The sequence below is a fragment of the Coregonus lavaretus genome, assembly GCF_964263955.1.
Source record: "Coregonus lavaretus genome assembly, chromosome: 26".
In the NCBI taxonomy this organism is placed as follows: domain Eukaryota; kingdom Metazoa; phylum Chordata; class Actinopteri; order Salmoniformes; family Salmonidae; genus Coregonus; species Coregonus lavaretus.
Genome location: NC_140013.1, coordinates 20,392,708 through 20,406,240, shown reverse-complemented (window position 1 = coordinate 20,406,240; position 13,533 = coordinate 20,392,708). Strand labels below are relative to the sequence as shown.

The following is a 13,533-nucleotide window of genomic DNA, read 5'->3' as shown; positions in this document are numbered from 1 at the left end:
TAGTAACCAGTTTATAATAGCAATAAGGCAATTCGGAGGTTTGTGGTATATGGCCAATATACCACGGCTAAGGGCTGTGTCCAGGCACTCCGCGTTGCGTCGCGCATAAGAACAGCCCTTAGCCGTGGTATATTTGCCATATACCACACCTCCTCGGGCCTTATTGCTTAATTATATCTCGCATCAGTAGCATTTCAAATAAGTGCTATTTCAAGTGCTGCAGTTCTGCCTTTCTTATAATTTTTACATTTACGTCATTTAGCAGACACTCTTATCCAGAGCGACTTACAGTTAGTGCATACATTATTCTTTTTAATTTTCATACCCCATGGGAATCGAACCCACAACCCTGGCGTTGCTAACGCCATGCTCTACCAACTGAGCTACCTCCCTGCCGGCCATTCCCTCCCCTACCCTGGACGACGCTGGGCCAATTGTGCGCCGCCCCATTGGTCTCCCGGTTGCGGCCGGCTACAGCAGAGCCTGGATTCGAACCAGGATCTCTAGTGGCACAGCTAGCACTGCGATGCAGTGCCTTAGACCACTGCGCCACTCGGGAGACTACAAATCCAGACTGAGCAGCTGTCCCCATGCCCTACTTATTGTCACGCATTGTTAAATCACATTAAATGTACACTACAATAGGCTGCTAGTACAGGATAATGTGTATGTAGAGGTTTTGTTTGGATTCTTTACTCTAATGTTCTGCACAGGCAGTTATTTTCCTGGCCAGTCTCTTTCATTCACAGAGAGGGAAACTGGCTGCTTCACAAACAGAACCTGAATCGGCAGCACCGGAATAAATAAAACTCAGTCAAACAGGTCTTCCACCAACACAGCACAGCATTTTGTAAGGATTCCTTTGGTACTAAAGTAAACAGCACACATAATGTAATGCTGGTGATATCAATGCTGAGAAGTGGGTCCTACCGTCCGAGGCAACTGCTGAGAGACACACAGACACAAAAACCCTTACACCACCTTTACTATGAAATTACACACAGCGAGGTACACTATATATACAAAAGTATGTGGACAACCCTTAAAATTAGTGGACTCAGCTATTTCAGCCACAACCGTTGCTGACGGGTGTATAAAATCGACCACACCGCCATGCAATCTCCATAGACAAACAGTGTCAGTAGAATGGCCTTACTGAAGAGCTCAGTGACTTTCAATGTGGCACCGTCATAGGATGCCACCTTTCCAGCAAGTCAGTTGGTCAAATTTCTGCCCTGCTAGAGCTGTCACGGTCAACTGTATGTGCTGTTATTGTGAAGTGGAAACGTCTAGGAGCAACAACTGCTCAGATCCCATGGCATAGTGTTTATGAACTGATACGCAAAACGATACCGGATTCAAAACTTAGAATCTTTCAATTTAAATTATTATATACAATTCTTGCTACCAATAGAATGTTATTTATATGTGGGATACAATCTTCCCAGCTCTGCAGATTTTGCTGCGAAGAGACAGAAACATTAGATCATTTGTTTTGGTACTGTCCATTTGTAGCTTGTTTTTGGACACAGGTCCAGGAATGGCTAAAGGATTGCAATATTTACCTGGAGCTAACCTTGCAGATAGCATTACTGGGTGATCTGAAAAGTCATAGTCAATCGATCAATAATATAATAATACTTTTAGCAAAAATGTTTATTTTCAATTTACAATCTGTAGAAACAATGAGAATAGAAAGGTTCAGAACTTTTGTAAAACATCACAGTACAGTTGGCAAATAGAAATCCTATATGGATGGTGTTAAGAGATAGATGGGAGGTGTTGAATGGAGTTTAAGGATGGGACTAATAACAACATAACTAATAATGTAAGCATACTGTGTCCATAATAAGTATGTAGGTTTGGAGCTTTTGTGAAAGAGCACAGTTAGAAAGATATGGCATATAGAAGCAAACCAGATGGACATCATGAAAATGATCGGAGAGGTTGAGAGTAGTAGAAGTTCAGGAGAAAAAAAATATATATATATAATTATTGTAAAATTGACTGTCCATAAAATGTATATAGTAAGTATAAGCTGGAAGTAGAGGCCTAAGCATTGTTGTTCACTAGCTTACTCCAATTAGGGAAAGGGTGGTGGGGTTGGAAAGTAATAAAGGGGAATATATATTTTTTTAAATTATATTTTACATTTCAGTGATTTAGCAGACGCTCTTATCCAGAGCGACTTACAGTTAGTGAGTGCATATATATATATTATACTGGTCCCCTGTGGGAAAGGAACCCACAACCCTGGCCTTGCAAACGCCATGCTCTACCAACTGAGCGACACAGGCAAGTTCTCCCACTTAAAAAGATGAGAGAGGCCTGTAATTTTCATCATAGGTACACGTCAACTATGACAGACAAATTGAGAAGAAAAAAAATCCAGAAAATCACATTGTAGGATTTTTTATGAATTTATTTGCAAATTATGGTGGAAAATAAGTATTTGGTCACCTACAAACAAGCAAGATTTCTGGCTCTCACAGACCTGTAACTTCTTCTTTAAGAGGCTCCTCTGTCCTCCACTCATGACCTGTATTAATGGCACCTGTTTGAACTTGTTATCAGTATAAAAGACACCTGTCCACAACCTCAAACAGTCACACTCCAAACTCCACTATGGCCAAGACCAAAGAGCTGTCAAAGGACACCAGAAACAAAATTGTAGACCTGCACCAGGCTGGGAAGACTGAATCTGCAATAGGTAAGCAGCTTGGTTTGAAGAAATCAACTGTGGGAGCAATTATTAGGAAATGGAAGACATACAAGACTACTGATAATCTCCCTCGATCTGGGGCTCCACGCAAGATCTCACCCCGTGGGGTCAAAATGATCACAAGAACGATGAGCAAAAATCCCAGAACCACACGGGGGGACCTAGTGAATGACCTGCAGAGAGCTGGGACCAAAGTAACAAAGCCTACCATCAGTAACACACTACGCCGCCAGGGACTCAAATCCTGCAGTGCCAGACGTGTCCCCCTGCTTAAGCCAGTACATGTCCAAGCCCGTCTGAAGTTTGCTAGAGTGCATTTGGATGATCCAGAAGAGGATTGGGAGAATGTCATATGGTCAGATGAAACCAAAATAGAACTTTTTGGTAAAAACTCAACTCGTCGTGTTTGGAGGACAAAGAATGCTGAGTTGCATCCAAAGAACACCATACCTACTGTGAAGCATGGGGGTGGAAACATCATGCTTTGGGGCTGTTTTTCTGCAAAGGGACCAGGACGACTGATCCGTGTAAAGGAAAGAATGAATGGGGCCATGTATCGTGAGATTTTGAGTGAAAACCTCCTTCCATCAGCAAGGGCATTGAAGATGAAACGTGGCTGGGTCTTTCAGCATGACAATGATCCCAAACACACCGCCCGGGCAACGAAGGAGTGGCTTCGTAAGAAGCATTTCAAGGTCCTGGAGTGGCCTAGCCAGTCTCCAGATCTCAACCCCATAGAACATCTTTGGAGGGAGTTGAAAGTCCGTGTTGCCCAGCGACAGCCCCAAAACATCACTGCTCTAGAGGAGATATGCATGGAGGAATGGGCCAAAATACCAGCAACAGTGTGTGAAAACCTTGTGAAGACTTACAGAAAACGTTTGACCTGTGTCTTTGCCAACAAAGGGTATATAACAAAGTATTGAGAAACTTTTGTTATTGACCAAATACTTACTTTCCACCATAATTTTCAAATAAATTCATAAAAAATCCTACAAAGTGATTTTCTGGAGAAAAGAAAATCTCATTTTGTCTGTCATAGTTGACGTGTACCTATGATGGAAATTACAGGCCTCTCTCATCTTTTTAAGTGGGAGAACTGGCTGACTAAATACTTTTTTTCCCCCACTGTAGAGGTCTGTAATTTGTATCATAGGTACACTTCAACTGTGAGACGGAATCTAAAACAAAAATCCAGAAAATCACATTGTATGATTTTTAAGTAATTAATTAGTGGAGTTTAGACCAAAAAGCTCTATTTTTTGTCTCATCAGACCACATGACCTTCTCCCATTCCTCCTCTGGATCATCCAGATGGTCATTGGCAAACTTCAGACGGGCCTGGACATGCGCTGGCTTGAGCAGGGGGACCTTGTGTGCGCTGCAGGATTTTAATCCATGACGGCGTAGTGTGTTAATGGTTTTCTTTGAGACTGTGGTCCCAGCTCTCTTCAGGTCATTGACCAGGTCCTGCCGTGTAGTTCTGGGCTGATCCCTCACCTTCCTCATGATCATTGATGCCCCACGAGGTGAGATCTTGCATGGAGCCCCAGACCGAGGGTGATTGACCGTCATCTTGAACTTCTTCCATTTTCTAATAATTGCTCCAACAGTTGTTGCCTTCTCACCAAGCTGCTTGCCTATTGTCCTGTAGCCCATCCCAGCCTTGTGCAGGTCTACCATTTTATCCCTGATGTCCTTACACAGCTCTCTGGTCTTGGCCATTGTGGAGAGGTTGGAGTCTGTTTGATTGAGTGTGTGGACAGGTGTCTTTTATACAGGTAACGAGTTCAAACAAGGTGCAGCTAATACAGGTAATGAGTGGAGAACCGGAGGGCTTCTTAAAGAAAAACTAACAGGTCTGTGAGAGCCGGAATTCTTACTGGTTGGTAGGTGATCAAATACTTATGTCATGCAATAAAATGCAAATTAATTACTTAAAAATCATACAAATGTAATTTTCTGGATTTTTGTTTTAGATTCCGTCTCTCACAGTTGAAGTGTACCTATGATAAAAATTACAGACCTCTACATGTTTTGTAAGTAGGAAAACCTGCAAAATCAGCAGTGTATCAAATACTTGTTCTCCCCACCCTGTGTGTGTGTGTGTGTGTGTGTGTGTGTATATATATATACATACACACACACATATATACACACACACACACACACACAGGGGATTGGAAGTGATGCAGACAATTACATTGATGGAAGTTACAATCTATCTGCAATATTAAACTGATCTACCCCCTAAACATTTTTTTACAAAATAAAACTACGGCTCAGCCGCGAAGAGGTAGGCCACATAAGCTCAAAGAACAGGACCACCAAGTGCTGAAGCACGTAGCGTGTAAAAATCGTCTGTCCTCGGTTGCAACACTCACTACCGAGTTCCAAACTGCCTCTGGAAGCAACGTCAACACAAGAACTGTTCGTCAGGAGCTTCATGAAATGGGTTTCCATGGCCGAGCAGCCGCACACAAGCCTAAGATCACCACGCGCAATGCCAAGCGTCGGCTGGAGTGGTGTAAAGCTCACTGCCATTGGACTCTGGAGTGTCACCATCTGGCAGTCCGACGGACTAATCTGGGTTTGGCGGATGCCAGGAGAACGCTACCAGCCCGAATGCATAGTGCCAACTGTAAAGTTTGGTAGAGGAGGAATAATGGTCTGGGGCTGTTTTTCATGCTTCAGGCTACGCCTCTTAGTTCCAGTGGAGGGAAATCTTAACGCTACAGCATACAATGACATTCTAGACGATTCTGTGCTTGTAAATTTGTGGCAACAGTTTGGGGAAGGCCCTTTCCTGTTTCAGCATGGCAATGCCCCCGTGCACAAAGCGGGGTCCATACAGAAATGGTTTGTCGAGATCAGTGTGGAAGAACTTGACTGGCCTGCACAGAGCCCTGACCACAACCCCACTGAACACCTTTGGGAGGAATTGGAACGCCGACTGCGAGCCAGGCCTAATCGCCCAACACCAGCGCCCGACCTCACTAATGCTCGTGGCTGAATGGAACCAAGTCCCCGCAGCAATGTTCCAACATCTAGTGGAAAGCCTTCCCAGAACAGTGGAGGCTGTTATAGCAGCAAAGGGGGCACCAACTCCATATTAATGCCCATGATCTTGGAATGAGATGTTCGACGAGCAAGTGTCCACATACTTTTGGTCATGTACTGTACTTGAATGAGCACATTCAGTGCAGTGACTGGAAAAATACCATTCAGCCATTTTGTGACAGAACAGTCAAACGGTTTCTTCTAATGAATGGAGGTTTGGGTGCATCTGGAGCAACTGCTATTTGGGGCCAATCCTTCAGTGTAGCCAGGACACACCGGGGTTAGTAGAAGAGAGTAGACCAATCAGAGTTCTTTGTAGTTCTCCGTTACGCCTAATTTGTCTCCTCAGTCAGATGAAGGTTTGCAAGGCCTCCCTCCTGACACTGGCCGTGACACATGCAACTCTGTAGTTAATGTGTGTGTGTGTTTGTCAAGTGCCCCATGCCAGTCCATTCAAGTTGAGATAAATGATACAATGACAGTTCTATTGCTGTGTTGCACTGTGTGGTGTTTATGGTCTGACTTTCTACAGTATGTCCACACTGAATGGGAGTAACCTTCCTGAACTCAAATGTATAGTTGTGCTATGACTGTGTGTGTGTTGTGGGGTTTGACCTTTAGGAGTTATTGCCTTGCTATTTTAATGGGAGAATAATACATAGTGTGAAGTTATGTTTTTATGAATTAGTCTGAATTAATTCATTTGCATGCATAGCCAATTAGGCCTAAATTACCCTTTACCTTAAATCTCTTTTTTTATCTTACATTTAATTTAAACAGATCTTAACTTAAGCAGCCAAGTTGCTGTCTACGAAAAAAAACTAGCCAGAAATGCCTCTGAATCAAGATGACACTCGCTGATTTATACATCAAAACATCCTTACCCTGAGCTCTACCTTTAAAATGAAAAACCCAAACAGCTTCCCATCGGTCTTGTTGGGGGCAGAACTGCTTAAGCAGTGCTTAGCAAGCAAACAGCAAGAGCAGGGAGATCATTTTAGAGTTATTCAAAATGGCTGACTGGGCCCATCAACATGTGTTATCCCAGCACAGTGCTGCTCTGCAGACTGCTATTGGCCTGGTTACTGGGAAGTAGCAGCTCCTCTGAGAACTGCTCTGGGAACAGCAGATACACTGTACTTGGAATTGCCAGAAGCAAAATGGCAACTTGCTTATAAGAACTTCAGAAAAAGCTTGAGAGAATAATTGTGATATGATAGTATAGGTACTTGGAAAATATTGCGAGATGATATTGCGAAGTAATCTGGTGATTTAGGGGCACAAAAAGTCATGAGCAGTGTGTGTGTATTCGTTCAGGATCTTACTTTCTCAGGTGTTCATGCTCCTTCAGAAACAGTTCTGTTCTTCTGTTGTTCACTCCTGAGCCACTCTTGTATGTCCTGTTGGACAGAAAGAGAGAATGGGTTTAATTCATATAACATATAGTAGTGCATATAAATGAATCAGACACAAACTCAAGATGACAATCACTGCTATGACCATATGAAATATTTACTGAGAAATTGCTCCTGATTAATCTAAGGTATTACCAAATTTAGCCACGATTGTATCAAACACAACATCTATTGATTCATCATTGTGACCATTTGAAACAAGGTTAGTCTGAAACAAGGTTAGTCTATGCAGCTACAGTCCAAGCAGACGGGCACAGTTGGTAAAAGGACGAGTTCATTTATAACAGGAGGACAGCCATGCTGTGGAGGTGGTTTAAAGAGACAACTATAGGACTGCAGTAGATGTAGAGCTCTTAAAGCAGCCTGGCCTGAATGGAAAACACTGAGGAGGATTTCTCCTGCTGTCAACATCACTATGTAGGCTAATGGGCAGGGCTTTGCAGCTCGCCCCTCTCCCTACCACTGCTGGGGGGAGGGGGAGGAGATGGGAGACCTAAGACATAAATGTTAATCCATTGGATGTACAGTAAGCGTTGTCTGCCTTGAGGCATCATACTGTATGGGTGGCTGGCCCTGCATTAAGGCCTCGTACTGCAGGGGTGGCCAGCCCAGTCCTAGCACCCCCAGACCCAGCCCAGTTGGCATCCCAGGCATTGAGAGTCTGTTTAATCATTCCAACAAGGCTTTTAAAAGGGCATGGCAGTAAAACAGCCATAAAACATTTTATGGTCCCGTGTGGCTCAGTTGGTAGAGCATGGCGTCGCCAGGGTTGTGGATGCGTTTCCCACAGGGGGACCAGTACGGAAAAGCACAATAAAATTCACTCACTACTGTAAGTCACTCTGGATAAGAGAGTCTGCTAAATTACTAAAATATACAAATGTTTTGTCGCAGTGAGGAAGGTGCCAGGGCGCTACTGTGCTGGCTAGGGCTGGGAATTGCCAGGGGCCTCACGATACGATATTATCACGATACTTAGGTGCCGATACGATATGTATTACAATACTATATGTATTATGATTAGATACTGCGATTGTATTGCGATTTGATGTTCCAAACATATTGCTCAATATACTGTATGTCTGCTGCAGAGAGACAAGAGAAAATTAGTTTTTGTTGGCTCACTATTTTAAAAGAAGATGGAAAGAAAGCAATAGGATGAAAAATACCAGAGTTTTTGCACAGGTTCAGCAGACTAGCGCTAGCTGACGCTACCTAGCTATACTTGGACACAAATCGATACTTGGAGTCAAAGTATTGATATAATATCATCCAAAATAATATTGTGATATGTAACTATCGATTTTCCCCCCCATCACTAGTGCTGCTCCGTGCTGGACAGAGCTTGGTGTGTGTTGGCCAGAGTAGTCTATTGACACGGCTAGTGCCACACTTCAAATCAAATCTAATTTTATTTGCCACATGCGCTGAATACAACGTGCAGACCTTACAGTGAAATGCTTACTTACAAGCCCTTAACCAACAACGCAGTTAAGAAAAATAAGTGAAGTGAAAAATAAAAAACAACAAATAATTAAAGAGCAGCAGTAAAATAAAATAACAGTAGGGAGGCTATTTACAGGGGGTACCGGTACAGAGTCAATGTGCGGGGGCACAGGTTAGTCGATGTAATTGAGGTAATATGTACATGTGGGTAGAGTTAAAGTGGGTAGTGTTAAATACTTGTGGGAGAAGTACAATGAAAATGGACGTGAAGAGGTAGTAATGGAATGGTCCACATCTCAGAGGGATTGGCTGGTCATTGCTACAGTAAAAACCTTAGTGGTCCTGCTGGTCATTGCGCTAACGCTAGTTAGCATTAGCTTGCGAAACTGCCTACAACTTCCTTCATAATGTCACATTAATAATGTTTACATATCTTGCATTACCTATCTCATATGTATATTCTGTATTCTATACTATCTATTGCATCTTAGCCTATGCCACTGATAATGACATTGCTCACCCATATATTTATATATTCTTATTCCATTCCTTTACCTAGATATTTATTTACATTTATATATATATATATATTATATATATATAGTGTTATTGACTGTACGTTTTGTTTATTCCATATGTAACTCTGTGTTGTTGTTTTTTCCGCACTGCTTTGCTTTATCTTGACCAGGTCGCAGTTGTAAATGAGAACTTGTTCTCAACTGGCTTACCTGGTTAAATAAAAGGTTAAATAAATACACAATTTTTTTTTTGTTGTGGAACTGTTAGATATTACTTGCTAGATATTGTTGCACTGTCTGAACTAGAAGCACAAGCATTTCGCTACACTCGCAATAACCATCTGTATGTGACCAATACATTTGATTTGATTTGATACTGGACACCGATACATAAAAATGATATCCACTAGTTCATCTGACTCTGGGGAAGTAGATACCATTGCCCAAATCCCTAAGTATCCCTTTAAGATGGCTGGAGCCATGTGTGTGTGTGGTTTGGTTGTAAACAGACAGAGCCCTCATCTTCTGACTACTGAAGCAGCCACACACCCAGTCAGCTCTGTTGCAGAAGATGGGTGTACTGCTACCTGGTGGGCAACAGGGGAATGTGTGCTGCATTTCCATAACAACGGTTTATAGTTACACAAGAAAGACACCACTCAGCCCCACACTTCAGGGTTTCTAGACCCATTTCAATTATGCTTAATTAAAGTTTGAGCTGAAATGGTAAAACATCACAAAATATGCAAAGACGCTATCAAAATCCCATCAGTTTTACAGGATTGACTTTCCCAAACCATATATACACTATAATAAACTAGGAGGTTTGATCCCTGAATGCTGATTGGCTGAAAGCCATATACCACGGGTATGACCACCAAACATTTTTTACTGTTCTAATTACGTTGGTAACCAGTTTATAATAGCAATAAGGCACCTTGGGGGTTTGTGGTATATGCCCAATATACTACGGCTAATGCATCGTCGTCAAGTTACGTCATGCCTAAGAACAGCCATTAGCCGTGGTACCACACCTCCTCGGGCCTTATTGCTTAAGTCTATACTGTTCACCAAGTAGCCTATACAAATGGCACACTGTTGATTAGGCCACTCACAGAGTGGATATGAGCACCCAGCAACCCCTGTCGAAAGCTCCTTAGCGCTACTCTCAATTCCCACTGCAGTGGCTGCTGGACTAGCTATAGGCTGTAAGCCCATAAGCACTTTATTGATGCTCTCCTTCCTCTCCACTGACCTGGGATGAATGCATAGAATTAGGAATTAGAATACTAATTGTAATTTTAAAAGATCTCAATGATCGAATGTCTCTGCTGTAACCAAGAAGCTTGACCTTGACATCTAGCCACTTAGCTAGCAAACCAAATGTATAGCTGGAACCCTGAGCTAGACATTATTTATTTGACACATCTTAGATTTTACAGTTATAATTAACTTCTAGTTATAAGCAGTGGCGTAGCACGGTATTGAAAATCATAGTGTCGGTATTTCGAAATATCCCGGTATACATTACATCGCCCAAGCCTACTAGAGAGGGAACATCCATGGTGGATAATGTGTTATTATGTCATGCTGGCAGGGATCTTTTAAAATATACTTATTGGGGGGATTTGGCATTGTCTGGTTACAGGATGTAATACATCACTTAAGAATTATTGCAAACAGTACTGATAAGAGTATGCATGATTGTATGGTGATCTTATAAACAGCGCAATATACTATATCGATTCAAAGAAGCCCAACAACGGTAGGCGACATTACAGTGGACTTTGACATATAAGCTAAGTAACTAGGATGGCCGCCAAACTAACAGCTGCAAGCTGCCATAATATTGATCGACACATAACATGGATTTATATATGAGAAGGCTCAAAAGGAGACCATTGGATGACATAAGAGGCTGAAAACGTGCATGATCGGGTTGCCATGATGATTTTTCAATAGAGTCCAAAGTCTGCATGAAGCTTGAATATACTGTACAATAAATAGGTAGAAAGAACAAGAGGATACAACAGTTTTCTTGTACTTGAAGAGATGCCAAATTATTTTTATAGTCAGGTCAGTCAAGTAGCAGAGGAGTGACGACAAAATGACTATAGGTCTATTTCATAATGACTGTATAGTATCATGTATAGGTGTATCAGCTAAACTGAAATGGCTTTAGAACCTGTGGACCTTGACACAATGGACAACTGTTAAAGAATAGTGGTGAAGCATCCCAGTGGTGCCCTGACAGACTACCACCTCTACCATCTCCCTCTCTGTGTCTCTCTCCCTCTCTATATCTGTCCATCTCGCTCTCTCTTCTTTCCCTCACTTTCGGTCTTTCTGGCTCAGTTTCCCTATTTCTCTGAGTTTCCTGGAAATGGAAGCTCTGAGTCTCTGTATATGCATGACTGCCTGTGTCTCTTCTCCAGTGGCGCGGTGTGAGACAAGGACTGCAGCTACAACCACGAGCTGTCAGCACAGCCTAAGGTTCTCTCACCAGTCTAGTGCTCACGGCTCACTGCAGCGCTGTAGCCTCCAGGCATCCATCCACCTCACCGCCCTCCCAGGAGGAGTTCCAATATGATGCCAACTCAATGCTTGATAGTACAAACAATAGGGGTTCTTGTTAGCTTAGCGCTGTTGTACACTGCTCAAAAAATAAAGGGAACACTTAAACAACACAATGTAACTCCAAGTCAATCACACTTCTGTGAAATCAAACTGTCCACTTAGGAAGCAACACTGATTGACAATTAATGTCACATGCTGTTGTGCAAATGGAATAGACAACAGGTGGAAATTATAGGCAATTAGCAAGACACCCCCAATAAAGAAGTGGTTCTGCAGGTGGTGACCACAGACCACTTCTCAGTTCCTATGCTTCCTGGCTGATGTTTTGGTCACTTTTGAATGCTGGTGGTGCTTTCACTCTAGTGGTAGCATGAGACGGAGTCTACAACCCACACAAGTGGCTCAGGTAGTGCAGCTCATCCAGGATGGCACATCAATGCGAGCTGTGGCAAGAAGGTTTGCTGTGTCTGTCAGCATAGTGTCCAGAGCATGGAGGCGCTACCAGGAGACAGCCCAGTACATCAGGAGAAGTGGAGGAGGCCAACAACCCAGCAGCAAGACCGCTACCTCCACCTTTGTGCAAGGAGGAGCAGGAGGAGCACTGCCAGAGCCCTGCAAAATGACCTCCAGCAGGCCACAAATGTGCATGTGTCTGCTCAAACGGTCAGAAACAGACTCCATGAAGGTGGTATGAGGGCCCGACGTCCACAGGTGGGGGTTGTGCTTACAGCCCAACACCGTGCAGGACGTTTGGCATTTGCCAGAGAACACCAAGATTGGCAAATTCGCCATTATACCTTTTTTCAACATTTTATCAAAAAATTAAGGTTTTTTGTCAATGAGTATATTTGAATTTAACCACCATATTTGTTGCATTATTTGTTCTGTCGTTTCTGGAGGATTAAATTGAAATTGCAACCAACTTTCTATGGCTTGTTTTAGAAATAGTGATATTTGGGAGATGATTTCCTTTTCAAATAACTGAAAATGAGTGGTTGTAATCTGAATAAAGGGAAAAAGGCCATTCTTGAACATTGGGTGAGACAATCTTACTAATTTGCTTGAGAACCAGTTCGGATTTAAGTATAACTTTTGTATGACTGAAGCTTTTAGTGATAGGTCTAATGCTTTAATATTTAATAATTTCTGTCCTCCGAATTCATATTCATTATATAAATAGGCCCTTTTAATTTTGTCTGGCTTGCCGTTCCAAATAAAATTGAATATTTTTTTCTCATATAATTTTAAAAAGCTGTTTGCTAGGCGTAGGCAAGACCATATGCAAATAGGTAAACTGGGATAATACTAAAGAGTTAAATCAGGGTGATTTTTCCACAAATTGACAGGTATTTACCTTTCCATGGTAGCAAGATCTTATCTATTTTTGCTAACTTTCTATTAAAATGTATTGAAGTGAGATCATTTATTTCCTTTGGGATATGTATTCCGAGTATATCCACATCACCATCAGACCATTTTATTGGTAAACTACATGGTAATGTAAAATTTTTATTTTTTAGTGATCCAATACGGAATATAGTACATTTGTCATAATTTGGTTGTAATCCAGAGAGATTAGAAAATGTATCTAGATCCTCTATGAGGCTGTGGAGGGATTCTAGTTGTGGATTTAAAAGAAAACATGAATCATCAGCATACAATGACACCTTTGTTTTTAAGCCCTGGATTTCTATTCCTCTGATATTATTATTGGATCTGATTTTAATAGCTAACATCTCGATGGCCACAATAAATAGATATGCCGATAGTGGACAACCTTGTTTCACTCCTCTTG

At 42.1% G+C, this 13,533-nt stretch overlaps 1 protein-coding gene across 4 annotated transcripts in view; it reads right to left on the bottom strand.

Annotated features, from left to right (window-relative positions):
• Window positions 1-13,533, bottom strand: part of LOC311101805 (Golgi SNAP receptor complex member 1) — a 68,036-nt gene that overhangs the window by 42,763 nt on the left and 11,740 nt on the right. For all 4 annotated transcript variants that reach the window (XM_084142996.1, XM_084142998.1, XM_084142997.1 and 1 more), the window contains exon 6: window positions 7,108-7,182. In XM_084142996.1, coding sequence (XP_083999122.1) covers window positions 7,108-7,182 — 75 coding nt within the window. The remainder of the gene's footprint in view (window positions 1-7,107; window positions 7,183-13,533) is intronic.